Below are 27,867 nucleotides of genomic sequence, written 5' to 3' on the forward strand. Positions count from 1 at the left end.
TATTGCATCCTGGAGGGTGACATGATTGCGTCCTTTCAGAATTTAGTGAGTCTAAGGATGCAGGATGCAGGCAAAATGTAACACTTCCGTCTCTCTCTCTCTCGCTCTCTCTCTCTCTCTCTCTCTCCCCCCTGAGAAGCCCTGGTGTACAGTATGTATTCTGAGGCACCCCTGGCCCAGACGATGAATGAAAACATTGGTTGAGTAACAAAATGTCACTGGTGCTTCCACTTCTTTTGGGCCTCTCTTCCTCATTTTTGCACACCGACCCGTGACAAGTCAAGGTTCTTTCTTTTCTAAATCTTTTTATTCAGGTTTTTTGTAACAGAAGCCCAGGGGCAAGTATTAAACAGACATATAAAATATAAAAAATAAAACTCAATCCCCTATCCCACCCTCCCCCCACCCACAATACCAAGGATAGTTGGAAAAACAGTCTGGAGGAAATACAAAATAAATAAATATATCTATATACACATATACACACAAATACATGCATACATAATTACAAAAAAAAAGAAAAAAAAGAAAGATAATAAAAAGATAGCAGAGCAGATTTTTCATAGCAGAGCAGATTTTGTTTCGGTTGTGGTTTGGCGTTGGCCGAGGCATAGGCACGGCACACTATGCAGTTTGTGTGTTGTGGTAGAATGTCATAAACGGGCCCCAGGTCTTGTACAGTACATGTCTGTATTGTCTATTGTGCACTGTCTATTTGTGTAACTGCTCTGTACTGTATGTAATGTTTTTTACCTGTGTACGGGACCCCCTCTAAAATGAGATGCCACATCTCAAGGGGCTATCCTTTCAATACATTCTGACCAAATTCTGAACTTTTTCTCAGAGCCGGCAATTGAAAACCTTAACATCTCCAACTCGAGACGAGACAGGACATTATATCACGAAGCCACTGACGGAGCACGGGCGGGGCAGCATCCTTCCATTAAAGCAGAATGGCACGCCTAGCGAGCAATAAGGCAAAGTCGACCGTACGACACTATGCGTGTTAAAGGAAGGTCATCCCTTCCAGCAGTGCCAAGGAGAGCCATTAAGGGATCTGGGTCTAGATTTTGATGTAGAATGTTGGATATAGTATTGAACACATTCCCCCAAAATGGTTGTAATTTCGGACACATCCAATACTGATGGATCAAAGCTGCATCACCGCTCTTGCACTTGTCACAGGTAGGAGTTACGTCAGGATAAATACTAGGAAGTTTAGCCTTAGACAAGTCAAGGTTCAACGTAGCAGTGTTGTTTTTGGCAGCAAATCTCTATTTTAGTCATAGTCTCTTGAAACGTTTTCATTTAGTTTTAGTCACATTTTAGTCATGTACTGTATGTATTCTAAGTATGTATTCTGAGGCTCCCCTGGGCCCTCAGAAGCCCTGGTGCAGTGTTGATTTTGTCGACTAAAACTATGACAAAAAATGTTCGTCGACTACCTTTTTTCACTGACGAAAACTAAATGGAAACTAAATGAAAACTAACCTATGACGACTAAAACTAAGACTATATATATTGACAATTTTGTCACCAAATAAAAACTAGACTAAAATGTTAGGAGGGTACTAGTGGACATTGGACAAGAGATCCAGTATAAGTCATTTTACACTTGGTTGCATGCTGAAAATATCCGATTTACAAGCTTAAAACACGTCACGTTGTAAAATCAGCCATTACGACGGCAACGAGGCCCGCCAAAACACATTTTAGTCGACTAAATCAACTGTAGATTTAGTCGACTAAAATCATTTAGTTGACTAAAACTAGACTAACGGTAAAACATTCCAGGTTACTAAAATGTGACTAAAACTAAATGAAAACTATTCAAAAGACTATGAATAGTTGCCAAAATCAACACTGTCCTGGTGTACAGTATGTGCTAGGGCCGCTAGGCCAACATCCCTGTGTGTGATTTACTTCTATGTTTCTGCTGTTCTTTTGTAACCCATCTTTTTCACCCAGTGTCAATTATCTAATAATAATGTAATCCTGGGCTCTACACTCCCTCTGCCAACCTGGGGAGAGCAACAGACTGGCCTCATGCTTCCTTCACTGCATGAGGAGTCCAAGCCGCTTCTTTTCGCCTGACGGGGGGCGGGGGGGTTCCCTGGTTGTTACTGCATGGTTTTTGTGAGGGTACCTATACCCAGAGGACATGCGGGGATAACAGGTTACCTATACCCAGCGCACACTGATGCAGGTTGCGCGCCGACAGAAGTGTGGTTGCAAGTAGCATAAAGAACAATAGATACAGAAGTTTATATCAGTTCAAAAGGTACCATAAGGGAGGGGTTGTTTTAGGGAGGAGAGCGAGAGAGAAACTACTTATCTCCCGGTTCCCAGCACCATCCTGTGACCTTGGTGGGTCAGTGGCTTAGAGAAACCGCACACAAATGTACCATTTACCACTTACAGTAGATCACAGGGGTGTGACGATACATTTTAACAGCGATACGTATCACGATACATGGTTTACGATACGATACATAGACAATATTGGTTCATTATGGCGATCCGATAGGATACGATTCAATGATTTGAAATCGATACAGTAACTTTTTAAAATACATTGACATTATTTTAAACTATAATGGGGTCTGTCTGTCTGTCTGTCTGTCTGTCTGTCTGTCTGTCTGTCTGTCTGTCTGTCTGTCTGTCTGTCTGTCTCCATCCTCCCACAGATTCTGCTGCAGCCACTGCCCCAGGAAATGGTACTCTGCCAAAGTGGTGCTGTCGTTTCGCTACCAGCTGCAGAGTGGCGGGACGGTGACCATGAGGCCCTACGGGCAGGCCTGCAGAGGCTGCAGAGGCAGGTTCCAGCTCCCGGGCTTCTCACAGAGACAAGTGACGGTCGCGCTGGACAAGCTGTTTGACAAGATACGGAGGAACTGCTACAATGAAGATGATGCTGACGGTGATGATGGTGGTGATGAGCGGCCGATGGCCAGACGGCATGAGGCGCGTCTGTGTGAGGCCTGCAGAGAGGGCATCTGTGGTGAGGACAACCTGTCTGTCTGTCTGTCTGTCTGTCTGTAGGCCAGAGTTTCAATCATCTTATGTGTTTCCGTTTGTATACGGGTCGGCAGGGTTAAAAACTTGTTTGTTTGAGTCGTACGTTTCAATTAGATGCTCCTTTTTGCAGACCATCAACTACTGGATTTACTAGTCGACTAGTTGAATAGTCGACAAGTTGCTTAAAGCCCTAGGTATAACCATAATAAATTCGTATTACTAATTTGAGTTATTTTCATTCCAGCTGGACCCGTCAAGACATTTTATTGGGCGGTGTCCAGCGCGGGTTACGCCCAGGCTGATCACAAGGCTGGCTATGTGCTGATGAGCCTCTCTGTCAACGAGGAGGAGAAGATGCAGATTGAGAGCGACACCGTTGGGCAAACAAGGAACCCGCTATGGTAAGAAAGGGCATTAACACCCATTAAGACCTGAGACCAGATTCTACAAGTCAGTTTTCTGAAAAACCTATGTTTCTTTATCTGTGGTTCTCAAACATCTTCATGTCAAGGACCCCAGAAATATCTGTATTTGGCCGTGGACCCCCATCTGAAAATATGTTGTCCAGAAGCAAAGATATGAGTTAAAAACGATTGCTGTGAAAGAATATTGACTACCAGCTTATCGGTGCTGCGCTAAGAGCTTGTATATCTGCTATTTTTCAATAGCTAAAGTTTAATGGTTTTATGGTTAAAGTGTTTAAAAGCTCTGAGGTGACACAGATACGTTCCCATTTTTTGCTTTCATTTGTCCAACGGGCAAGTAGAAACACGCCCATCTATGAAATGAAGAAAATATGGAATAATGATGTCTTTGTAATCTGTGTTATTGATGCATGGGACCGAGACCCTAGACAGCTTCTTTTGGCCACGCATGGAAGCTTAGTTGTGCCCAGAGAGAGAAAACCACCTAACTCCAAAATGTTCATTTTTCAGGAAATGAAGAAAACCTTTTACCGGTATTTTTAAAACAATGCAATACTGCCTCATCAAAGTTGGTGTTGTGCCTTTATATATTGTTAATTACTTCCATGAGAGAGAGGGAGAGGTGGTGGAGTTAGTTGCTTTAGCAGACAGTTTGAGGGTCCAATGGAGTTAAGAGGATTTGTCTGAAGCGCTTTTTAATACTTTTTATTGGTTCAATATGTTGTTTAACCAACACACAGAGGTAAAGGGTGTTCAATAGCATTGATTTATATAATATAATATAAATCAAAAATCTCAAACATGGAGTTAGGTGGTTTCTTCACAGCAACAAAATTATATTTTTAAAGGCTAAACTATCGCTCTAATTTCTGCTTTTTTTAATAAAACCAGGTGGGCGTATCGTAAGAACAGGATCACTGCAAGCAACTTTGGTTTGGTCTTGAAAGCAGTGGAACGTAGTTCCAGAACGGGCCGTCCTTACCCTCCGTCCTTGTTCAAAACCCTGTGTGGCCAATACCACCCCCAAAACAGCCCAGTAAGTAGTGTGTTTCATTTGTTTTTGTATTTTGTGTTTGATGTCAAGGACCCCCAAAATGATACTCATTAGCCTGCGGACCCCCCATTTGAAAATGTATGCGAAGGACCCCCCATGAGAGAAGGTTTTTACGGCTCTAGCGGTGATGTTCAACCATTTTCATTTCAAGGGCCCCTGGTTTGACCTGAATTAGGCTACGGTCCCTCATTTAAATGGCATTTCTATCTCTGTGACCCCATATTGTAAAATCAAAGTTAATTTAACTCTGAGAGTTCAATTAACTCTAACTCCAATTTAATTTAATTTAACTCTGAGTTCAATTAAGAGGTCCATTTGGTTCCATTTGTACACTCTCTGAGTTACAGACCCATAAGGGTCCATTTGGTTCCTAATTATCATTTAGCTGGGGACCCCGTGGAACTCTCTCAAGGACCCCTAGGGGTCCCCGGACTCCACTTTGGGAACCACTGCCTTAGAAAACTACGATAAAAAATAACCGGCAACATCTTTCTTTCAAGGCAGTACAACATGGAATCCGCCATGAGTGGAGGGCTAAGCAGCAGTACATGGAGGTCACAGGGATGCGTATCCAGGAGAGGGGAGTGTTCCTGTCCGACAGCGGCTGGCTTGGAGCGTCTCCAGACGGGACAGTGTCAGTGTACGGTGGCGATCGCAACATTGAGGTCAAGTGTCCATATACAGCCAGAAACATGAAAGTAAGGAAGGCAGCGTTTCGGACGCGGGGCGGCTCGCCAGAACCGGGCCGGCACCCTGGGTGCGTTCCTGTGCGTCCCCCTCCCCCCCAGATTACGTATCTGCAGAAAGATGAGATTACCGGTGTCCTGACGCTAAAACCAGGTCATGACTACTGGCACCAGATCCAGGGCGCCCTACACCTGAGTGGAGCTAACAGTTGTGACCTGGTCATTTGGACCCATTGTGACCTGGAAATCCTGAGGGTGGCCAAAGACCCAACATGGGCCGCAAACATCAGCATTCTGGAAACATTTTATAAAGATGTTTTCCTGCCACGCATTCTGCCACAGATGTAACTGCATGGGAAGGGCCCGTTTTTAACGCTCCGGTTCGGTCTCTATCCTTTTTGAGTGGTGCAACCACTCCCTTACGGAGCTATGTGTGTGGGTGGGTGCCTGGGTGGGTCTGAGCACGAAAACAGAATGGTTGTTTTTCACCAACTGTGCGCACCCTAACACACACACACGCACATATTCCCGGGGGTCTGGATATTCCGGGGACCCCCCGGGGACTCCCCGGGGACCCCCACATGGTAACTCTGTCATTTCTCTACCGTTTCGGACGCGGGGCGGCTCGCCAGAACCGGGCCGGCACCCTGGGTGCGTTCCTGTGCGTCCCCCTCCCCCCCCACCCCTCCCCCCGGCGAGCCCCACGCGGAGTTGCACCACTCACTTCACACAGGTGTGATTTTTTTACTCTATGCATCAGAGACACTGGGCTCATTGCTAAAATCTTTCTTTGAATTGTATACGTGCTACTAATGTCAAAGTGATACGGTACAATTTGTGTAACATTTGTTTGACAAATAAATATTTTCAAAAAAATGTTAATGTGGTAGCATTCATTATTTTTTTGATAAAATGCTTTCCGCAAAGGCTTAAGTTCAGGGATTCTCCATAGCATCAGTTTGGCCTCTATATGTATCTGGAGTGAGGGCAAGCTTCCGTGATGCACGCGGGAGCTTGCCAAGCTTCGATGGACCCACAGATGGTTCCATTTGTACACTCCCAGAGTTACAGACCCATAACCATAAGGGTCCATTTGGTTCCTAACTATCATTTAGCTGGTGACCCCCTGGAAGGGAGTTCCAGGGGGTCACCTGGAACACCAGGGGGTCACCAGGGGGTCACCTGGAACACTTCAATTTCACTTAAATTTCCCCTCTGGGATTAATAAAGTATCTATCTATCTATCTATCTATCTATCTATCTATCTATCTATCTATCTATATGGAAAAACATGGAAATACACTGGTGACCAGTGTTGTGGTGCTTTGCAAGTGAGGGCGCCTCCTCAGCCCCAAAACTATTAAACTGTTATATCTGAAAAGATATATAGTGACACTAAATATGTTCATCTAGGTGGGTTGCCAATTAAACCCAATCAGGAGAGATTTCCCATTCGTCAGCTTCAATTTGAAGCCCAGATTTTGTTCTCATTTCTTTGTGTCAACACATTTGTTATATAGATATCGAATCTCTCTGATGTTATCTATTCTGATTGGATACAATGTTCAGATGTTACTGAACAAACACTAGGCCAGTATATTACAATCAGCATATAGAGCTATTTGACACATATTGTTTACAATCAATACAATAAAATATATGATTGGATGGGAAGGTAACAGGAAGGGTGGGCACCAAAACATTCTGGGCACCTTGGAAGAGTGCATGGGGCCAGTGGGCACCAGACCTCTGAAGAGTGCATGGGGCCAGTGGGCACCAGACCTCTGAAGAGTGCATGGGGCCAGTGGGCACCAGACCTCTGAAGAGTGCATGGGGCCATTGGGCACCAGACCTCTGAAGAGTGCATGGGGCCAGTGGGCACCAGACCTCTGAAGAGTGCTTGGGGCCAGTAGGCACCAGACCTCTGAAGAGTGCATGGGGCCAGTGGGCACCAGACCTCTGAAGAGTGCATGGGGCCAGTGGGCACCAGACCTCTGAAGAGTGCATGGGGCCAGTGGGCACCAGACCTCTGAAGAGTGCATGGGGCCAGTGGGCACCAGACCTCTGAAGAGTGCATGGGGCCAGTGGGCACCAGGGGCTCCATTTTCGTCACCGCTAAACCCCTTATCCCTAAACTTCTTTGCCTCGACAAGCTCACAACGTGTCAATGTAGATTGGCTGGTTGAACTATTCAAAAATGTTTTGCAAAATATAAAAAAAAAGGCAAAGAAGTTTAGGGATAAGGGGTTTAGCGCTGACGAAAATGGAGCCCCAGACCTCTGAAGAGTGGGCACTAGGGGAAATTCAGGCGTCAAAAACTGAAAAAGTGTGGTATGCATATCATTAGTGGAATGCTTATGCAACTATAAATTAAATGTTAGTGCCCCATGCAAAACCTTTTCTGACAAATGTTATATTAGTCTGAAGTAGGCATATAGTTCTGTGAGGTTACACTTAGCTTTAGGCATAGTTTAAATTTAAGGTTAGAGTTAGGATTAAGGTTTTGCATTTTCTGAGGTTAGGGTTTAAAAGGCATATTACTAAAAGGTGGCAGCGCCCAGTCTAGCTTCTGAGGCCTTAAGAAAACCACTTAAATTACGGTCGGATAATTTGCTGTATATCACAGCTGACACTTTGGTATGTTGGTCTAGTCTGTTGCTTCCTAAAGGATTCCCAAACTGGGAACCAGAGCCTCTTTTTTACATACGGTATGCAATTTGACAATTTGGTGAAAAGTGAGAAAACAATGTTGCACAATAATCTAATAATTTGCACACACACACACACACACACACACACACACACACACACACACACACACGCACACACACACACACACACACGCACACACACACACGCACACACACACACACGCACACACACACGCACACACACACACACACACACACACACACAAACACACACACAGTTTTGGAACCATTAATGTAGTGGTGTGGGTGTGTCCGACGACTCAGACACAGCTGGGTGCAACGCTGTGATTTGATGAGCTGAGATGTGTTTAGTAGTATTATGACTCTGTTGCTCATTTTCTCCACGGGTAGTTAGTTGGTTGTTGCGAGTGAACTTTTGCGGCGGATTTAGCAATTTCATCCGTAAAACTATTAAAATATACTAGAGGATTGCGTATTTGCGTTGGAAACGTAGGCACTGTATGTATATCCCCGCGGCCGCGGGGAGGATCATCATCACACATAAATTGCACAATTCGACGCTTTTCATCCCTTAGGCTTGACGACCATCTTTAACATCATCATCATCTGAGGACAATGAACAACAGAGGTAACAAAGTTAATTAAAATGGAAATAATATGATGAGCACTGACACCGGACATGTTGACTTGAGACATTTGTATTATTATTATTATTATTATTACATTATTTATTATCCTGCACCTGCTGCTTAATAAAGCATTTTTTTCCAAATAAATGTAGGCTATTATTATATTACAACAGAACTAATTTAAGTCGCTTCGCTTTAGTATTAAATATGAATCAATATTGCACTGTTCACCTTACACTTACAAAGCAGGGCCGACAAAAGGTTCTGAGAACCTCGTCTGAAACCGTTCCGTACCGCGCTGTGCGCTGTGGAAACAAACCCAGAACTAAAGAAAATAGGTTCAGGTTCTGGAAGGTTCTTGTTCCACCCCATAGTGGAAAAGAGGCCTAAGTAAATTATGCTTAAAAAAACCTAACCTTATTCCTAACCTCAACCTCAGTAAAACGATGCCTAAACTAACCCTATTCCTAAACTTAACCCCAGTAAAACTATGCCTATTCCTAAACTTATTTCTAACCAGTAAAACAAAATAAAGAATACAAGAACCGCCGCACCGAGCTGTCGGCGTGAGGTCGGCGGAAAAAAGCTGGGGCGAGATGGAATTGGGGCTACCTGACCTGTTAGGTAACAAGACAACTCACCCCTAAACTCACTTTTGGTGAGTTGTCCAGACAACTCACCCCTAAACGTGAAGACATCTCACCCCTGCTTTTTTAGGGGTGAGATGTCTTCACTTTCCGGGGTGAGATGTCTTCACTTTTGGCCACTTTCGGGGTGAGATGTCTTCACGTTTAGGGGTGAGTTGTCAGGACAACTCACCAAAAGTCTGACTGAATATGTAGCCTTTGAGCTATACTTTACTGAATATTTCACAAGAATATAACACAAGAGTCAAATGTACGGTCAAATGTAATGTAGTTTATTTAAATATAGAAACATTGTAAACAAAGTTCAAACAGCAGTTTGTACAAAAAATATAAAAAAAGGTAAACATCAAAAGTTTAGAAAAACATCAGTTTGTACAAAAAAATATAGAAAAAAGTTAAGTATAGAAAAAATGTAAACTAAAAAATATAGTAAAAAGTTGTCATAAAAATAAAAAAAAACATCAGTTTGCTACAAAAACACTAAAGTTGTCATATCTACAAAAAGAAAGAAAAAAGTTGTGCAGTGCAGTGTGCTGTCCCATTTTGGTCAAAAGTTGTGCACTAAAAAGTTGTCATATCTACAAAAAGAAAGAAAAAAGTTGTGCTGTGTGCAGTGCAGTGTGCAGTGTGCTGTCCCATTTTGGTCAAAAGTTGTGCAGTGCAGTGTGCTCATCTCCACACTGGGGCATTCAATTCAGATGTAATTCAGTCAGTATAGGCCTATTAGAACTGTGATTGATTGATCATGCGTCCGTTGTGCGTCTAATTAGCAACTTTGTACAGCCGTCAGACTCTGCCTTTGAAGCGCAAACATTATCCACAAACGACCCCCCCCCCCCCCCTCAATGCTGGAGAGAGAGAGAGAGAGAGAGAGAGAGAGAGAGAGAGAGAGAGAGAGAGAGAGAGAGAGAGAGAGAGAGAGAGAGAGAGAGAGAGAGAGAGAGAGAGAGAGAGAGAGAGAGAGAGAGAGAGAGAGAGAGAGAGAGAGAGAGAGAGAGAGAGAGAGAGAGAGAGAGAGAGAGAGAGAGAGAGAGAGAGAGAGAGAGAGAGAGAGACACGCTCTACTCCTTACAAGTGTTTCACCGGATTTTACTGTTAAATAAATAAATAATTAGCCGTGACTGCGCACGTCTGTTAGATCCGAAATTGAATTATGCCTACTGTAATGGGTGCCACGGAAAGTACAGACAACTCACCCCGCAATGTCAGAAAGTGAAGACATCTCACCGGGGTGAGATGTCTTCACTTTCCGGGGTGAGCTGTCTTCACTTTCCGGGGTGAGCTGTCCGGGGTGAGCTGTCCGGACAACTCACCCCGACATGTCAAAAAGTGAAGACAACTCACCGGGGTGAGATGTCTCGTATTCACCTGTTACCACTCAGACGTATACACACCCACACCCACAACACCAGAGGGAGTGCAACGAACCATGTAGCCTACAACCCAGATTCGGCACAAACAAGGGACTAAATTATTTTCGCTCCTATGCCACCAAAATGTGGAACGCCCTACCAACAGTCATTAAGGCATGCAAATCCCTTGACTCCTTCAAAACCGCTCTCAAACGGCACCTATACGGACGGCTGCAATTCGAAACTGGCCCCCGTAAAATCGGAATACCCCCCCCCCCCTTCCACAGCCCACCCTTTTACCCCCTCACTGTATATGTTTCTTTTCCCTTTTTACCTCCTTTTATGATGAATTCCTGTTCTGTTCTTTGACTATAGAAGTGTCTATTTGTACGTCTCTAAATGTTTTGATGAATTGAACAAGGTGGACCCAACAAGTGTAATGCTTAATTGGTTCGTCCACTCACTGTTAACAGTCTTTCTATTGAGTTTGTGCTTGAAATGTACTGTAATTCTGCAAACTGTTAAATATTTCAATTAATCAATCAATCAATCAAAACGTTTTAACTTTTAAGACATTGGCGTTCTTTGGACCTGTGAAATGACATGCTGTTTGTTTGTTTTTATTATGGCTGCCTTTTGTTTGAATTGGAGAATTGGTTCAGGCCTGAGTCAGTTGTGTCTGTAGCTCTGGTCCATAGCCTTACTGCTCGTGCTCTGCACGGCATTAGAGCTATAGTAGCATGCCAAAGTTTGTGCTATTGCCATTGAGAATGCATTGGGCGTTTAAGTTAAATACGGGGAGGAAATATGACAGCAAACTGCCTGTCATATTTTCTCCCTATTCCAAAGCCCCCCCAGGTACATTATATATTTAAACTATTTTCAGCAATGGTACACTTATTTTTTCAGTGGGTAGATCTTGTTGAGCTGGTCATTTTGAAAGTAGATCTCACGTCATAAATGTGTGGGCACCCCTGTTCTAGCCCCTAGGATGACCCGAGGCCCACCACTTAAAAACCACATGCTACGGTGCCAAAATCTGAATTTAGGTGCTCAAATGAACTCAAACTGAAGCAATTCAGTAAAGGTCAACACTTCCTCCTGGGGTCATTTTAGGGGCTGGGACCTCCAGTAAAAGGCCTAAATACTCTCCAAGAGTTGGGGAACAACATATCAAGAGAGTGGAGTGGTAGGCCCTTGGATTTACCCAGGACCAGTGATTAAATGTACCCCACTGAAAAATAGCAGATCTACAAGCTCGTAGCGTGGCACTCGGTGCCGCACTACGAGCTTGTAGATCTGCCCAAAGTTGAAGGGCTTCAACCTTGGGTACTGGGTAGCTGAAGTTGAAGCTCTGCCCTTCAACTTTTGGCACTTTTACATGTAGGCTGACCCAAAGTTGAAACAGTTGCAAGGGGGACATCTTTGGGCATGGGGTCCTCATCGTTGGATATGTTGTTCCCACAACCAAGAAGAGTATTTTACCCTTTACTGGAGGTCCTAGGCCCTAAAATGACCCCATGAGGAAGCGTTGACCTTTAATGAATTGCTTCAGTTTCAGTTAATTTGACCACCTAACTTCAGATTTGGGCACCCTAACATGTGGTCTTTAAACACTCAAAGCCTAAAAGACCTGAACTCCGCACAGTAAAAGGACAGTAATCAATGATGTGTAAATCTGCAGTATAACCACAACCAAGTATATAGCCTGTAGCCTAAATAACCCTTTGGTTGGACAGTAAACGAGGACTCGTTGAAAGATGTCCTGATCGGTATCGGGAAAAGTATCGGATCCCACTTATCTGCCCTTATTTGTCATATCGGTATCTGTGAATATACCAGTCTAACCACCGATCCGACACAGGGGTAAGGGGTTGACACTATGGCAGGTAAATAAAATGTTGGGACATGTGGAGTTTGCTTTGGAGTTGCCCAAACTGCAAGTGCACATTTGAGTGAGGAGTCTGCTATAAACACAACACGAGATATATAGCTAGATAGCTATAAACACAACATGAGATCACAACACTGGTATCGGTATTCGGTATCGGCTAACACAGAAATTGAGGTATCGGATCGGAAGGGAAAAAGTGTATCAGGAATTCGGGACACCCCTAGTTTAAAGCCACATATGACGTAAATTCTCCATTCATTGTCAAAGGGAATTTAATGTTTGTATTAGGACAATTTGCTCATCTACATATGGCATAAATTCTCCATTTGTTTTCAATGGCATTTAATTCCGAGGCGCTGCCATTCCGACTCGCTCAATACTAACCCTGTCTCTAACCCAACCTTAACCGCACGCCGTAGCCACGTATTTGCAGTGTGTCGGAATGCCACTCTGTTCCAGTCAATTCTCCATTCATTGTCAATGGCATTTAATGTTAGGACCTTAGGACAAAGATCTACACTATAGCAAAATATAATTTAAAATAAAATATATGCCCCTCTGTTCAACAGTTAAGGCACAATCTGTAATAAAGAATCACACCCGTGTGAAGTGAGGGGCGCTCTTATCATTGTACATCATCATGACGCAACATGTCAATTTGCTCGTCCACAAATGACGGAAATTCTCAATTCATTGTCAATGGGAATTTAATCTTTGTGTAGGACGAAAATAGCAGATTTGCTCGTCCACATATGACGTGGGAATTTAACAGGAATGGGAATTTAATGTGTAAAGACGGAAATCTACACACAAACACATTGAATTAGTCTCACAATTTGCCGGGAGAATGTCAAACATAATCAAATTTCAAATCAAACATAATCAAATTCATGAGACTTTTCATGAAACGTTTGTGCCGTTGCAGTATTAAAGTAACAAAGTAAGCATACATTTGTCTCTCCGGGCCAGTGTGCACACACACACACACACACACACACACACACACACACACACACACACACACACACACACACACACACACACACACACACACACACACACACACACACACACACACACACACGTTTTCCATGTGTGAGTGCAGCCTCAGGGACCTGAAGCGTTAAGTGGGGGCATTGTCCAGTTTCTGTCTATTGTCCCCCGTCCCCCCACCCCCCACCACTCTGATTGGTCCATCAATCACCCTGTGAGTATTTTGCAGTGCTCTGTTTCGCTGTAGAAGGCTGAACTCTCTTCTGGACTAGATGAAGTAGGCAGGTTTCTGATCATTATATATCCGTCCTTGACTTGAAGAGGGAGCTGATTTTTTTTGGTCTGTTCGTCACAAGAACACAGGGAGCTTGTTTTGATAAATGGCATTACTGCAAACACTGAAGTCCTTGGTCAATGAGCGACTGTCTGCAGCCGCTGAAGAGATATTCTGGACTGTTGGAAGCATTCTGACACGAGGTCGAAGCTTTCCATTTGAAGCAGGAAATTTACCACAAGCGCAGACTCATGGATACATTAAAACCGTACATCAAATTACACAGAGCCGGTTTGTGGACATTACTTTTAAACACACTTTCATTCATATTGTAATAAAGAACATGAGTGCCATTTTTAAAGTAGAAGTTTGTCCAATTACAAGACATTGCATGGTCAAATGTGAATTTACAAAATGTCACTTGTTTTGGTCTAATTGTATCTTTTGCCCAAATATTCTGCACCTCCCTGTGTGTAAAGAGGTGATTTCGCCTGACCAGCAGGAGAGGGCCTCCAGTCTGGGTCCAGAGCAGCCAGAGTCTCCACACATTAAAGAAGAACAGGAGGAGATGACCTCAAGTCTGGCCCCGGAGCAGCCAGAGGCTCCACACATTAAAGAGGAGCAGCAGGAGAGGACCTCCAGTCTAGTCCTGGAGCAGTCAGAGGCTCCACACATTCAAGAGGAACAGCAGGAGAGGACCTCCAGTCTGGTTCCGGAGCAGCCAGAGGCTGCACACATTAAACAGGAGATGACCTCAAGTCTGGTCCCGGAGCGGCCAGAAGCTCCACACATTAAAGAGGAACAGGAGGAGATGGCCTCCAGTCTGGTCCCGGAGCAGCCAGAGGCTCCACACATTAAAGAAGAACAGGAGCAGCTAATCCAAACACCAGAGGGTGCTGATGTTTTAACGTTGACATTACTAACAGTGAAAAGTGAAGATTCTGATAAACATGACAGATTACATGCACCTACCTTTGTGTGAAGAGGACAATTCCCCCGAACAGCAGCAGTGGACCCCTGGCCTGGTCCAGGAGGTACCAGAGCCTTCACATATGAAAGAGGAACATGATGAGCTACCTCAAAGACCAGAGGACAGTGGGTCAAAAGTTACATTACTATCAGTAAAATGTGAAGATGATGAAAACATAGAGAAAGAGCCTGTAGCCAACACCTCATCTCAACGGGACTGTGGAACATCACAACCAACAAGTGGCGGTCAGGCTCAGCTCATATCACCACACGGTTCTGAGTCTGACACTGACGACAGTGATGATTGGCATGAGACCAGGGATCGTTTAAACACTCTGGAATCACACAAGACACAAAATATGGGAGAAAAGAGCAACACACTGTCACATGACCTCAAATCACCAAAACAAAGTCACTCCATGAAAAGTAACACAGGGAAGAAAAGTTTCAGTTGCACAGATTGTGGCAAAAAGTTTAATCAAAGGATACATCTGAAGACTCACACAATGATTCATACAGGGGAAAGGCCCTTTACTTGTACAGTTTGTGAAAAGGGGTTTAGTCGAAAGAGTGATCTAAAATCACACATGACATCTCATACAGGGGAAAGGCTCTACACATGTAGAGTTTGTGGCAAAGGCTGTAGTCGAAACCGTGATCTAAAATCGCACATGTTGACTCATACAGGGGAAAAACCCTTTACTTGTACAGTTTGTGGCAAAGGCTGTGTTCATAGTGGTCAGCTAAAACAACATATGAGGACTCATACAGGGGAAAAAACCTTTATTTGTACAGTCTGTGGCAAAGGGTGGAGTAGCACGGGTAATCTGAAAAGACACATGGGGACACATACAGAAGAAAGACCTTTTGCTTGTATAATTTGTGGCAAAGGTTGGAGTGACATGGGTTATCTGAAAAGACACATGATGACTCATACCGGGGAAAAACCATTTACATGTCCAGTTTGTGGCAAAGGGTGTAGTCAAATGGTTAATTTGAAAAGACACATGAGGACTCATGCAGGAAGGAAACCAGTTTCCAAATGACTTATTTGGGTAAATGTACATCTGAAGATATGAGGATATGTACAAAGGAGAAGATTATCATTTGAGAGTAACACATACACATACTACTACACATACTTTTTTAATAATCTCATTTGATATCACACAGATATCATGTATCAGTATGATAATTTATTGTAATCCAGGATGACAATGCCAAGTCATAGATACTAAAGTAGACAAATCACATTATCTGACGATATCAGCATGGCTAAATAAACAATAAACCTCTGTTGAATCTCATTATAATGTGTGTAGAACCTTCTTTATGTATATATATTTTATTTTAGCATCAGTGAGGCATTATGCAGGACTGAAGTACATGTCATGTTCATCATTATATCCCTTAATATGTTTGCAATAATGGTGCAATAAAGTGCTGACAACTTGCTTGATTTGTGAAAGTCATTATTGTGTGTTAGGACAAACATTTGTTCTATTTTTGTATATAAAGGTTTCACAGCTGTGTTAATGAGATCAAATGTAGGATTGAAAGACGGGATCTACTCATGTACATTATGCATTTTTTACGTTAGTTATTGTTTTGTTTTTGAGGGGCCCTAGCCCCTCCTATGTCCAGCTTTCGGTGTATGTCCACAAACTTTGTCCTACACAAACATTAGATTCCCATTGACAATGAATGGACAATATTACGTCATAATGTCTATTCTACGTCATGATGAAATTGTGATTGAGATGATGTATGATGATGTACGATGATAAGAGCGCCACTCACTTCACACGGGTGTGATTGTTTTGTTATGTATGTTCTTCAAATGTTTTTCTTCTTGTTAAACAAAATACACCTTTTTGATCACGCTAAAAGAAAAAAGAAATCACACCCGTGTGAACTGAGTGGTGCAACTCCGTGTGGGGGTCCCCGGAACTTCCAGACCCACAGGAACGCGCCCAGGTTGCCGAAACGGTCGAGAAATAGGTTAGGACATTCTAGCGGCTAGAAGGTCCAGGGAAAGTCCTACATTGTAGGACTAGTAGCATGCCAAAGTTTGTGCTATTGCCATTGAGAATGCATTGGGCATTTAAGTTAAATAACTCAGAAACTACAAATCATTTCAAAGTAAAAAGTTCCAGCATGTGTCTCCACAGTAAGCTGAATTATAAAATGTGTGAATAGAGTTTCTAGGTGAAAGTAATTTTTTGACGTGCCATTGGGCGTTTAAGTTAAATACGGGGAGGAAATATGACAGCATACTGCCTGTCATATTTTCTCCCTATTCCAAAGCCCCCCCAGGTACATTATATATTTAAACTATTTTCAGCAATGGTACACTTATTTTTTCAGTGGGTAGATCTTGTTGAGCTGGTCATTTTGAAAGTAGATCTCACGTCATAAATGTGTGGGCACCCCTGTTCTAGCCCCTAGGATGACCCGAGGCCCACCACTTAAAAACCACATGCTACGGTGCCCAAATCTGAATTTAGGTGCTCAAATGAACTCAAACTGAAGCAATTCAGTAAAGGTCAACAATTCCTCCTGGGGTCATTTTAGGGCCTAAATACTCTCCAAGAGTTGGGGAACAACATATCAAGAGAGTGGAGTGGTAGGCCCTTGGATTGACCCAGGACCAGTGATTAAATGTACCCCACTGAAAAATAGCAGATCTACAAGCTCGTAGCGTGGCACTCGGTGCCACACTACGAGCTTGTAGATCTGTCCAAAGTTGAAGGGCTTCAACCTTGTGTACTGGGTAGCTGAAGTTGAAGCTCTGCCCTTCAACTTTGGGAACTTTTACATGTAGGCTGACCCAAAGTTGAAACAGTTGCCAGGGGGACATCTTTGGGCCTGGGGTCCTCATCGTTGGATATGTTGTTCCGACAACCGAGAAGAGTATTTTACCCTTTACTGGAGGTCCTAGGCCCTAAAATGACCCCATGAAGAAGCGTTGACCTTTACTGAATTGCTTCCGTTTCAGTTCATTTGTCCACCTAACTTCAGATTTGGGCACAATTACACCATTGCTTCAGTTTCAGTTCATTTGACAACCTTCTTTCAACTTTGGGCACTTTTACATGTAGGCTGACCCAAAGTTGAAACAGTTGCCAGGGGAACATCTTTGGGCCTGGGGTCCTCATCGTTGGATATGTTGTTCCCACAACCGAGAAGAGTATTTTACCCTTTACTGGAGGTCCTAGGCCCTAAAATGACCCCATGAGGAAGCGTTGACCTTTACTGAATTACTTCAGTTTCAGGTCATTTGACCACCTAACTTCAGATTTGGGAACCCTAACATGTGGTCTTTAAGTGGTGGGCCTGTGGTCATCTTAGTGGCTTGGAGGTCCAGTGAAAGGCCTACATACTCTCCCAAGATGGAGGAACAACATTTTACAATCTGGGAACCCTAGGCCTTTGTATGGCTACAGTGTGGTTTAATCCTACCATAAATCTAGGCCTAAGACGTGACACCTCAAAGTGGGGTACATTGCATCCACTGGTCAATCCAAGGGCCTACCACTCCACTCTCTTGATATGTTCTTTCCCAACTCTTGGAGAGTATGTAGGCCTTTCCCTGGACCTTCTAGCGGCTAGAAGGTCCAGGGAAAGTCCTACATTGTAGGACTAGTAGCATGCCAAAGTTTGTGCTATGGACCAGAGCTATTGTGTCTGTACAATCTGTAGGCGTATGTATAGGCCTGTCATTCATTCTCTAGTAGTGTCTCTCAAACTTTAATTTCAAGGACCGTCCTTTCCGTCAGAAAATGTGCTCATTTATTTTATAGCGTGTTCATTTGAACATGTTTTGGGGAATTAAGCCTGAGTGCTGAATCCAAATCTGGGGGAAAGGGCTGTTATAAAGTGCCTCAAAATGGGCCATTTAATGATGGCTGCCCTGACAGGCTGTTTATATTGGCTACAAACATTTTTGACTGAGCAAGGTAGACACTTAATTGCATTTTCCTTATTTAGGTTTTCAAGGCCTAAATAAGCCTACCTTCTTTAATGCTTTTTGCACAGATTACACGCTTGTAGACTTAATAAATGATATGCATTTTCTTTTGTCACAAGCCATAATTGTAGGCCTAGCCTATATAAATAATTATGAATGGGGGAAACAAAGGAAAATCATCATATGGTTGTTTTGCTTAAATACAGCATGACTTTTAATATTAATTTTGACAAGACAAAATGTCTCAAACTCATTGTGTAAGCTACTGATAAGGCACATTTTAAAACAAGTGCTTGATGAGAAATAAACAAATTGAAGCAAGTACAGTATAGTGCTTTCAAATTTGAGAAATTCACAATGGGGCTCAATGGCAGCTCTATGGCACGTCAAAAAATGCATGCCCAATGCATTCTCAATGGAAATATCACAAACTTTGGCATGCTGCTAGTCCTACATACTTACACCTAGAAACCCCATTCAAACCTATTTAGGTTCATCTTACGGTGGACATGTTTGCCTGAAAAGGAATCTTTGAAATGTTTCATAGTTTTAGAAATATAGTGCTTTCAAATTTGAGAAATTTATAATGGGGCTCAATGGCAGATCTATGGCACGTCAAAAAATCACTTTCACCTAGAAACTCCATTCAGACATTTTATAATTCAGCTTACTTTGTAGACAAATGCTGGAACTTTTTACTTTGAAATGATTTGTAGTTTCTGAGTTATTTAACTTAAACGCCCAATGCATTCTCAATGGCAATAGCACAAACTTTGGCATGCCACTAGTCCTACATACTTACACCTACAGTATGTGCGCAGAATGATGCAAGTTGCACGCAGCCAGAAGTCTGTTGCAAGTAGCATGAAACACAGAAGGTCAAATAATACCCCATGGGAGGAGTAGAAAGGGAGGAGAGTGAGAGTCTTATCTACAGCGTTGCCTAGCACTACCAGTGACCTTGATGAGGCAGTTAGAACAATAGTGCTTTTTGCTGAGGCAAATGGCCATGTTCCGCATAGCATGAAACGCATTGGGAGATGCATAGTATCTTGACAGTTATGTGACATATGTAACTGTCATGATACTTAGTGTGGCAGCGGTGGCCGAACGGATTGCGGAGCGGTCTTTGATACCGGAAGGTCGCCAGTTCGAATCAGCGGTCCGACACGTTAAAATTACCACCGCTGAAGTGCCATTGAACAAGGCATTGAACCACTACGATGAAATGTGTTCTATGAGCAGGGCCTGGCTGGAAACAAGTTCTTGAGCTTAGCCCAGATACCCTGGGTAAATATAGTAATCATTTCATTTCATGCATCTCCCATTTCATTTCATGTCATGCATCTCCCAATGCGTCTGAGGCTACGGCCTGGTCGTGAGGCCATTACAATTTGTCACAGAGGTATGCAGTTTCCCACAGCTTTGAGTATAAAACCCAGAGAAACGGTAATGGCTCAAACTAAGGGAGAGAACTAGATAAGGCATAATAGGAGAGTAGCCTGTTCTCTATCACTACCTAGCATATGAGAAGAGTATTGGTGCATGCAGCATTGGTATAATGAAATGTACAACAATAAAATATAGCAAAGCTAAAAGAAAAAACACTTTAACTCGGATTGATTTGCACCCAACAAAATGAAACATGGCACATGGCAAATCAAAATGTTGCACAATACACCTGTTCCTGTTGTAACAAATATTGTATTTCTATACCATATTTTGGACTCATTCTGAGCTGTAATGCATTTATTCTAGTGTTGTCCATATTTGGCAGCAAAAGCACTTTGATTTCTGCCATTTGGGGGTCAAAGTGTTTTTCCTCCTCCCTCTCATTAAACAGAAGTTTCAGACATTGTTTAAATGTGTAATGTTTAAGTTTGAGTGCCAATCATTCAAGTTTTCAAAGTTTTGCTTTGTGTGCCCATTTTGTTCCATGTGTACACTCTCAGAGTTGCAGACCTGTAAGGGTCCATTTGGTTCCATGTGTTACACTCTCAGAGTTACAGACCTGTAACGGGCCACGGAGTTACAGGTGTGTAAGGGTCCATTTGGTTTCTATTCCAATGATCAACATTGTCCTGGGGACCCACCTCAAGGACCCCTGGGGGTTCCCGAACCACACTTTGAGAACCACTGCGCCATTCATAGCAACGGTCTGCCATCAAGGAATGACAGGCCGCTGAATGTTGCTATCGACCAATCAGAACACACCACTGAATGTTGCCATCGACCAATCTGAACTGTACAGAGAACCGAAAAAAGTACTTTTTTAAAAAAAAATCCTGTATCCACAAGCACAATAAAGAACCTTGGCTTGAACTAGGGGTGGGTTCAATGAATCCATTTGGCAATGATCGTATCCTATTCCTTTGTGAGGTTGTTGGCAATACCCAGCCATAATGGAAATTATTTGGAATCAACATATAATCCATATGTCGATATACAGTATCTTATCGTGGCCTCTGTATTGTGATACACACATCTATCGTGAGGTCCTAGCTTGAACTAGGACTGTTTCCTCTCTTGTACAGAATGGACCCCCTCACAGTGGCGGGACTGCTTTGATGACCTGTTATATTACGAGCTGGACGACCAGTGGACTCTGAACTTTAACTACAGCCAGGTGAAGAAATATGCGCTTTCCCCAGAGGAGCAGAGAAACGGTTGGATGGTCCACATGAGCTGGCCCTATGGCAGGTATGTTTGTTGGATGGTCCACATGAGCTGGCCCTATGGCAGGTATTTGTTTGATTTGTTTGTTCACATCACATAATCATGTATTATTAACAGACACAAGATGGCACTGAGAATCATGGTTGCTTTGTTTGCTTTTCTTCTTTGCATGAACATAAACATGACTTTGTCCAGTCCTTCCTCGGCTTCCATTGTGGTATAATTATCCTAATGGTGGCGCATGTTTACGTCAATATTTCAGACAACTATATTTCTATATTTCACAATCTCTGAATGCTGGAACTACAGTACACCTCCGAGTAAGGAAGCTGCCATTTCCGTTCACGAAAATATATTTTAAAATATCTTTAGAGCTTATTTTTTATTTCCATCAAGCTTAGTATATATGCTTAGATGATTTTGATTTAGGAAGCTGTATGACGGAAGCATTTATATTTTACTCATGATAGAACTTCCGTTGCTCGTCCAGACTGTATGACGGAAGCATTTATATTTTACTCATGATAGAACTTCCGTTGCTCGTCCAGACTGTATGACGGAAGCATTTATATTTTACTCATGATAGAACTTCCGTTGCTCGTCCAGACTGTATGACGGAAGCATTTGGAAATTGCAAGAGGCAACGGGCAACGCGAGACTAGTTGTTCATTGACTGATGTGACTGTTGTCTCTGCTTCTGTCTTTCTGTCCATCTGTCTGTCTGTCTCCATCCTCACACAGGTTCTCCTGCGGTCGCTGCTCCAGAAGGTGGAACTCCATGAACGTGGTGGTGTTGTTTCGTCTGCTCAGCCGGTCGGGGCGAGGCACGGTGATCCTGAGGCCCTATGGGCAGGCGTGTCGACGCTGCACAACCTTCGTCCTCCCCGGGTTTCTGGACACGGAGGTGGACAGCACCCTGCTAGACCTGTTCAGAGAGATACGAGAGAAATGCTACCTCGAAGATGACATGGATTACTTCCTTTACTACCACAAAAAAGTAGTAGAATACTATAGTAGTGACGATTATTTTGACGATGACGACTACGAAGAAGACTACAAGGTAGACTACAAGGTAGTGAAAGAAGTACTACTACAAGAAGTAGAAGAGGTAAAAGAAGATATTGATGACAATGGAGAAGTAGGAGAAATCGGAGCAGAAGATGAAGATATTGATGATGAAGATGAAGAAGTTGAAGATGGTGATGATGATAGTGATGAAGATGGAGAAAGTCTTGCAGCCTACATGGAGGGCATCCTTGGTGAAGACGACTACACTTTAATTTTGTATAGAGGTTGCTGAGTCAGAATCGGAAGCTTTTATTGCTTCCGATTCTGATTCATGTAAACATGTTAGGATTTTATTTTTATTTTGTCTCCACCAGGCCGAAGGCATGGGGAGAGAGTATGTTTTGCACTCCGTCCGTGTGTGTGTGTGTGTGTGTGTGTGTGTGTGTGTGTGTGTGTGCGTCCGTCCTTCCTTCCGTCCGTCTGTTACCAGCTAATCTCTGCCACCGTTGGCCCGATCCATGCCAAACTTTGCACACACACTCCCTGGATGCCAACGACGAACCTCTGCCCCAAATATTCCTCAACGGCCTGTTATAGCGCCACCATGAGGCCCATTTAGGCAAAACACATTTCTGTAGATTACTCGTACACATTTTATCCATACATCACACAATTCGGTATACACTATCTAGTGTATCATGTGATCAACACGGATCTGCACCATTTCCCATCTTCCATCCTGATTGGCTAAGATTGCCTTCCAAAGCTCACATGATTGGTCCGTTTCGAACATAATGCCACAAATCACAAACACAGTGTGCAATTTCCGTGAAATTATACACGCACATTTCCACTAGGCCGAGGATGACATGCCACTCATTTCTTCCCCAAATCAGCCTCAAGGTGGCGCTATAACTGCATCGATCTGTATACAACTTATGTATGCGCACTCCCTAGAGGCCATGGAAAAACATTGTCCCTGCATCCCTGCACATCTGCCGGTTATAGCGCCACCATGAGGCCGATTTCTGCAAAACACATTGCTTATGTTAGTCGCACAGATTTCATCCAAATGTCACGCAAATCGGTACACATGATCTCTGTAGTCATGTGATCAAGACGAGTCTGTTGGATTTCTCAGATTCTACACTGATTGGCTAACATTGCCTTCCAAAGTTTTCAGGAGTGGCCCGTTTTGTACGAAATGCTGCACATGTCCTGCTCATCCAGAATTCTATCCTCATGCTATGAGTGATCTGGCTCTGCATTTCCTCAACAAAATTAAGAAAATTGTTGCAAAAAAAAAAAAAAAAAAAAAAACATGTTTATATTACTCCTAAACATTTTGCCAAACATCTCACACAGTCCTATCCTCCTGGTGGAGACCTGTGCCCAGAAGGGCACGTTTTCTAGTTTATATTGTTTTGAGCTTTATTAATAATATTTATTTTATTTGGAAAAAGCAGTACAATAACAGCATTTCTATGTATACATAGGACACAAGTGCAGTTCCCACTTTCTCCAAGTGACTCCATCTCCAGTGTCTCTGTAACATCCTTGCTTTCTTCAGGACTACATATGGCATCAAGTCAACACTTAACAGGGGCAAAGGGCAATATCGCTTCAGAGTGTACATTTCAGAAGGAGAAAAAGAAGAAAGAGTGGGCAGACAAAAGAAAAAGACAGACAATAAAACAACAACCAAGAAACGAAAGTATTGAAATCACACCTGTGTGAACTGGGTGACCGTAGCAACCATGCTCATTTTTTGGTACGAACAGACAGACAGACAGACACGTAAACTAACAAAGCCAGTCGTAGGAGTGGTTTACACCACTCAAAAATAGTTATCATGAATCATACATAAGATAAGAACCTAACAGTGGAATATCTATATAATGAAACTATGCATATACTATATTGTGCTATGTCTACATAAAATGCTATCTAAGTTAGTTAGATAAATTGGCCTTTGCTCGTATAGGGTTTAAATGAGATGTTCCTTTTCACACCCATAGCTCACAGTTTAGATTGTTTTAGCAGGGTTGCAGTAATCCATTCCACTCTAATTCAAACAACAACTAAAATGGAATAAATCAAGCACCCCCCCAGACATAAATATTGTAATGGTGATAAAAATGCAGTTAATTTCGGGTATAAAATAACCTTTTTAAATACTATTATTACTCATTCTAGTCTCGTTGTTTCAGCTGGACCTGTCGTCAAGACATTTGATTGGGTGGTGACCAGCCGGGGTTACGCCCAGGCTCAACACAAGGCTGTGCTGACGAGCCTCTCTGTCACCGAGCAGGAGAAGAGGCAGATTGAGAGAGACACCGTTGGGCAAAGCAAGAACCCGCTATGGTAAGTGTGGTGGAAATTTCACTAAGGAATAAGAATTATAGAACTGAAAAGAAAGAAATACTGATAGAGTTGAAAGTATAAAAGTAAAGTTTTATTGTAATATCCGCGGACAAAGTACAAAACCAAAGTAAAAAAAGGGCAAAGTACAGAGACAAGGTGACAGACCAAAGGTTTCCCCAGATTGCGAGAGTGAGCACAGATGTGCGTCCCTTTTTGTACCCTCTCGTAGGTGTCTACAAGTGCTTGGTCAGCAAAACATAAAAACATAAGGGGAAGTTGGATAGACACAAGGGCCTCTCCGGGGCCTCTCCAGGTTTCCTGTTATGCACCCTGGCATCTCAAGACTAGATAATAATCTCATCAAGAATGCACAAAACTAGTTTTATGACTTAATCGCAGTGAAGCTTTCTGGTGTGAATATGACCTAAAAGGGCCACCTCACCCCTTTTGCAAACAAATCTTATTTTAATAAGAGACTAAAGAGAATCATTTTTTGTATTTCAAAGTGTCTGTGGTGTCATGGACACTGGTCTCACTTCCTTCCTGGGCTACATGTTGTCTCAGTAAGACAGTACAAACTTCCAGTTCAAATACCCGGTATGAAGATAGATGGAATGAGTGTGTGATTGGAGGAAGTGAATCATGTGAAGGAATGAGATTGTGATGCTGAGGCGGCCCAATGAATGGCCGGCAGCAACTGCACTGAGTTTCCTGACTCAACTTGCATGCGTAATGCTCATTAGATATCTAATAATACTGTCCATTGGCTCATCTTTCCCACAATGGCGTGTGGGGTGTCTTTATATTTCCAGGTCAGAGTATCGTAAGAACAGGATCACTTCAAGCAACTTTGGTTCGGTCCTGGCTGCAGTTCAGCATCAGTCTTACCCTCCGTCCTTATTCCAGACCCTGCGTGACTAATACCGCCTCAAAACACAGTCTAAAGTAAGTAGTGGGTAAGGAAGAAGTTTTATTTGTATTAGGGTTGTCAAAATAATAATATCTCAAACTTAATAGCGCTTTTCAGAGTACCCAAAGACGCTTTACATGGGGGGCAGATGTATAGCAAAGAATAAAATGACTCAGTTAACTGAGTGAGTTCATTTGTGAAATTAATTAGATTAAAAATACATCCTATAATGCCATGCATTGCACTAGTCATTGATCCTGTATCTGATGGCTGATGTATGTGTGTTTTATACATTTTTAACCAATGAATAAGTATTAAGAGTTTGTTGTGACTAAATCATAACTTCATTGGATCCATTGTAATATTCTTTTCCATTTCCTGAATAGTAACGGTTTTGAACATGCAAGGTTTCCACCCGACAGCGACAATATGTAACTGTGTATATGTGCCCATTACTTTGGCCATATTTGAGTGCAGCAGAGGTACAGGAAAATGATTGAGCCCAGACATGGGCCTCATTGCTCTGAAGAGGCTGCCCCGTGACATGCACACCTGCTATGTGAACTGTTTGTTTATTTGTACTGTTTCATTGTTTAATGTGCTGTCTATGCTGCAACCCAATTTGCCCTTCGGGGACACTAAATAAACTTGAACCTTGAACCTTGAATTAACATATTTATGTACCGTAATATGACATAAATCTAATTGTAAGGTATACAATTACAGTGTAATTCAGGTGGTGGACTGCTGCCTTGGTGAAAAATATATTTACAGGGATATTTACAAGTTTGAGAACCACTGTGATAGGCTACTGTATAGCAAATTATTTAACACTTATTTTAATAAATGAATGAATGGATACATAAATAGATAATACATAAATGACAAACGGCATCTTTGAACACATTTAGCTGGGCTGGGGAGTGGGACCCCAGTCACCCCCTGACTGGTGACAGACTGTCACACAGGCTCACAGACATGTTGGCGGTGACTGACTGTCTGTGTGATCTGAGCTGAAGGGGACAGGAGTCCGGGGGAGGGAGGAGGGGGAGAGAGAGGCAGAGAGTGAGATTGTAGAGTGGCAGAGAGAGGGGCAGAGAGAGACACACACGCGCACACACGTCACACGCACACACAGACTTGGGGCAGACTCGGCAGAGAGAGAGAGAGAGAGATATAGAGACGCAGAAACAGCAGAAGAATATTTCAGTTCCTTAACTTGCTTTGCTTACTTACTGTCTGCCTGTAACTTTGCAGTGCAGTTCATATAGTTTCATACACGGATTAAAAAGTATTATTTTCAATCCATCAGTAAAAAATAAAAAGCTCCAGAGGGAATAACGGACATCATCACACGAAACAAAAGTGACAAAACATTACGACGTGGAAACATCCTCCTGGCTATTCATTCAGGCACGGAATTCGACGCCTTTTCCAGCTGTCTTTTAACATCAAGGACAATGACATATTACGGTAAATCAATGTTTATTGGGTTGTTGTCTCGCCTCAAATGTTTTCAAAAACATTATTTAGCTGTAAAATAAATATTGTGTTTTTGTTTTTACGTGGCTGCCATGTTGATTGCATGCATGGCTACGGAAATATATAGGTGCGTATAATTATTATATTGTCTCAGTCGGTCTGTCTCTTGACTGACTGTTTTGTGCTTTTCTTTATAATTACAATTTAAGAACCTCAATGATTTGGTAATTTTGGTTCTATGTGTAGCAGTGTCTACACACACTCTCGGACTCGATCGGAGTTTAATAGGCTATATGTACTTGTAAAGTACTAGTACATTATGGTTCCCAACTGTTATCAATACATTAACAACTCCTGCCTCTTGGGGTTCCCCCCCTGGAGCGACATCAAGGACCCCTGGGGGTCCCCGAGACCCACTGTGTTGTTCATCATAGCAGCGGTCGCCGGTCTGTTTATCGAGAAATAACCATTTATTTAACTATGGACATAACGGACCGCTGAATGTAGTGATGGCTTGGTGACAGCTGTTATTAACTAACTTAATGGCTGGTGTTTTAGTGACTTTCATTTTCTTCCTACTGTGGTGTATTATGAATCATATAGCATATTCATAACTACCTGGTTAGTCATACTTGTACATATAACTTTAACTCTATATTTCTCCCTGATCTCACTCCAGTGTCTCACCAAAGTGCCTAGAACTGAAGTATTTGCATATCAATTGTTCTACAGGCAGGAAGCCAATCTCGGGCTAAGAGACAGTCATTCCAAATAGTAGGTGTACCCTTTGACTTCTCACCAGCTCAGTGGCCTTGTGGATAGAGTGTCCGCCCTGAGACTGGGA

General features: G+C 42.7%; 2 protein-coding genes across 4 annotated transcripts; both read left to right on the forward strand.

Annotated features, from left to right (window-relative positions):
• Positions 1-2,765: 2,765 nt before the first annotated feature.
• Positions 2,766-5,667, forward strand: LOC306938762 (uncharacterized protein). Its single transcript, XM_079523057.1, has 4 exons — positions 2,766-3,001; positions 3,263-3,419; positions 4,335-4,479; positions 4,998-5,667. Exons 1-4 carry the CDS (start codon positions 2,779-2,781, stop codon positions 5,529-5,531), a joined length of 1,059 nt encoding a protein of 352 aa, XP_079379183.1. The 5' UTR covers positions 2,766-2,778; the 3' UTR covers positions 5,532-5,667.
• Positions 5,668-8,169: 2,502 nt separating this feature from the next.
• LOC306938819 (uncharacterized protein) lies at positions 8,170-26,979 on the forward strand. Of its 3 annotated transcripts, none has more exons than XM_079523138.1 (6): positions 8,170-8,483; positions 21,118-21,283; positions 22,001-22,518; positions 24,478-24,631; positions 25,444-25,576; positions 26,854-26,979. In XM_079523138.1, the coding sequence occupies exons 1-5, from the start codon at positions 8,471-8,473 to the stop codon at positions 25,550-25,552; spliced, it is 960 nt and encodes a 319-aa protein (XP_079379264.1). In that variant the 5' UTR covers positions 8,170-8,470; the 3' UTR covers positions 25,553-25,576; positions 26,854-26,979. The 3 variants fall into 3 exon arrangements, with proteins under 3 accessions (XP_079379264.1, XP_079379263.1, XP_079379265.1); XM_079523137.1 differs by lacking the exon at positions 26,854-26,979 and adding an exon at positions 26,019-26,155; XM_079523139.1 differs by lacking the exons at positions 8,170-8,483; positions 21,118-21,283; positions 26,854-26,979 and adding exons at positions 21,301-21,325; positions 26,019-26,155.
• Positions 26,980-27,867: the final 888 nt, after the last annotated feature.

The sequence above is a fragment of the Electrona antarctica genome, assembly GCF_951216825.1.
Source record: "Electrona antarctica genome assembly, chromosome: 15".
In the NCBI taxonomy this organism is placed as follows: Eukaryota; Metazoa; Chordata; class Actinopteri; order Myctophiformes; family Myctophidae; genus Electrona; species Electrona antarctica.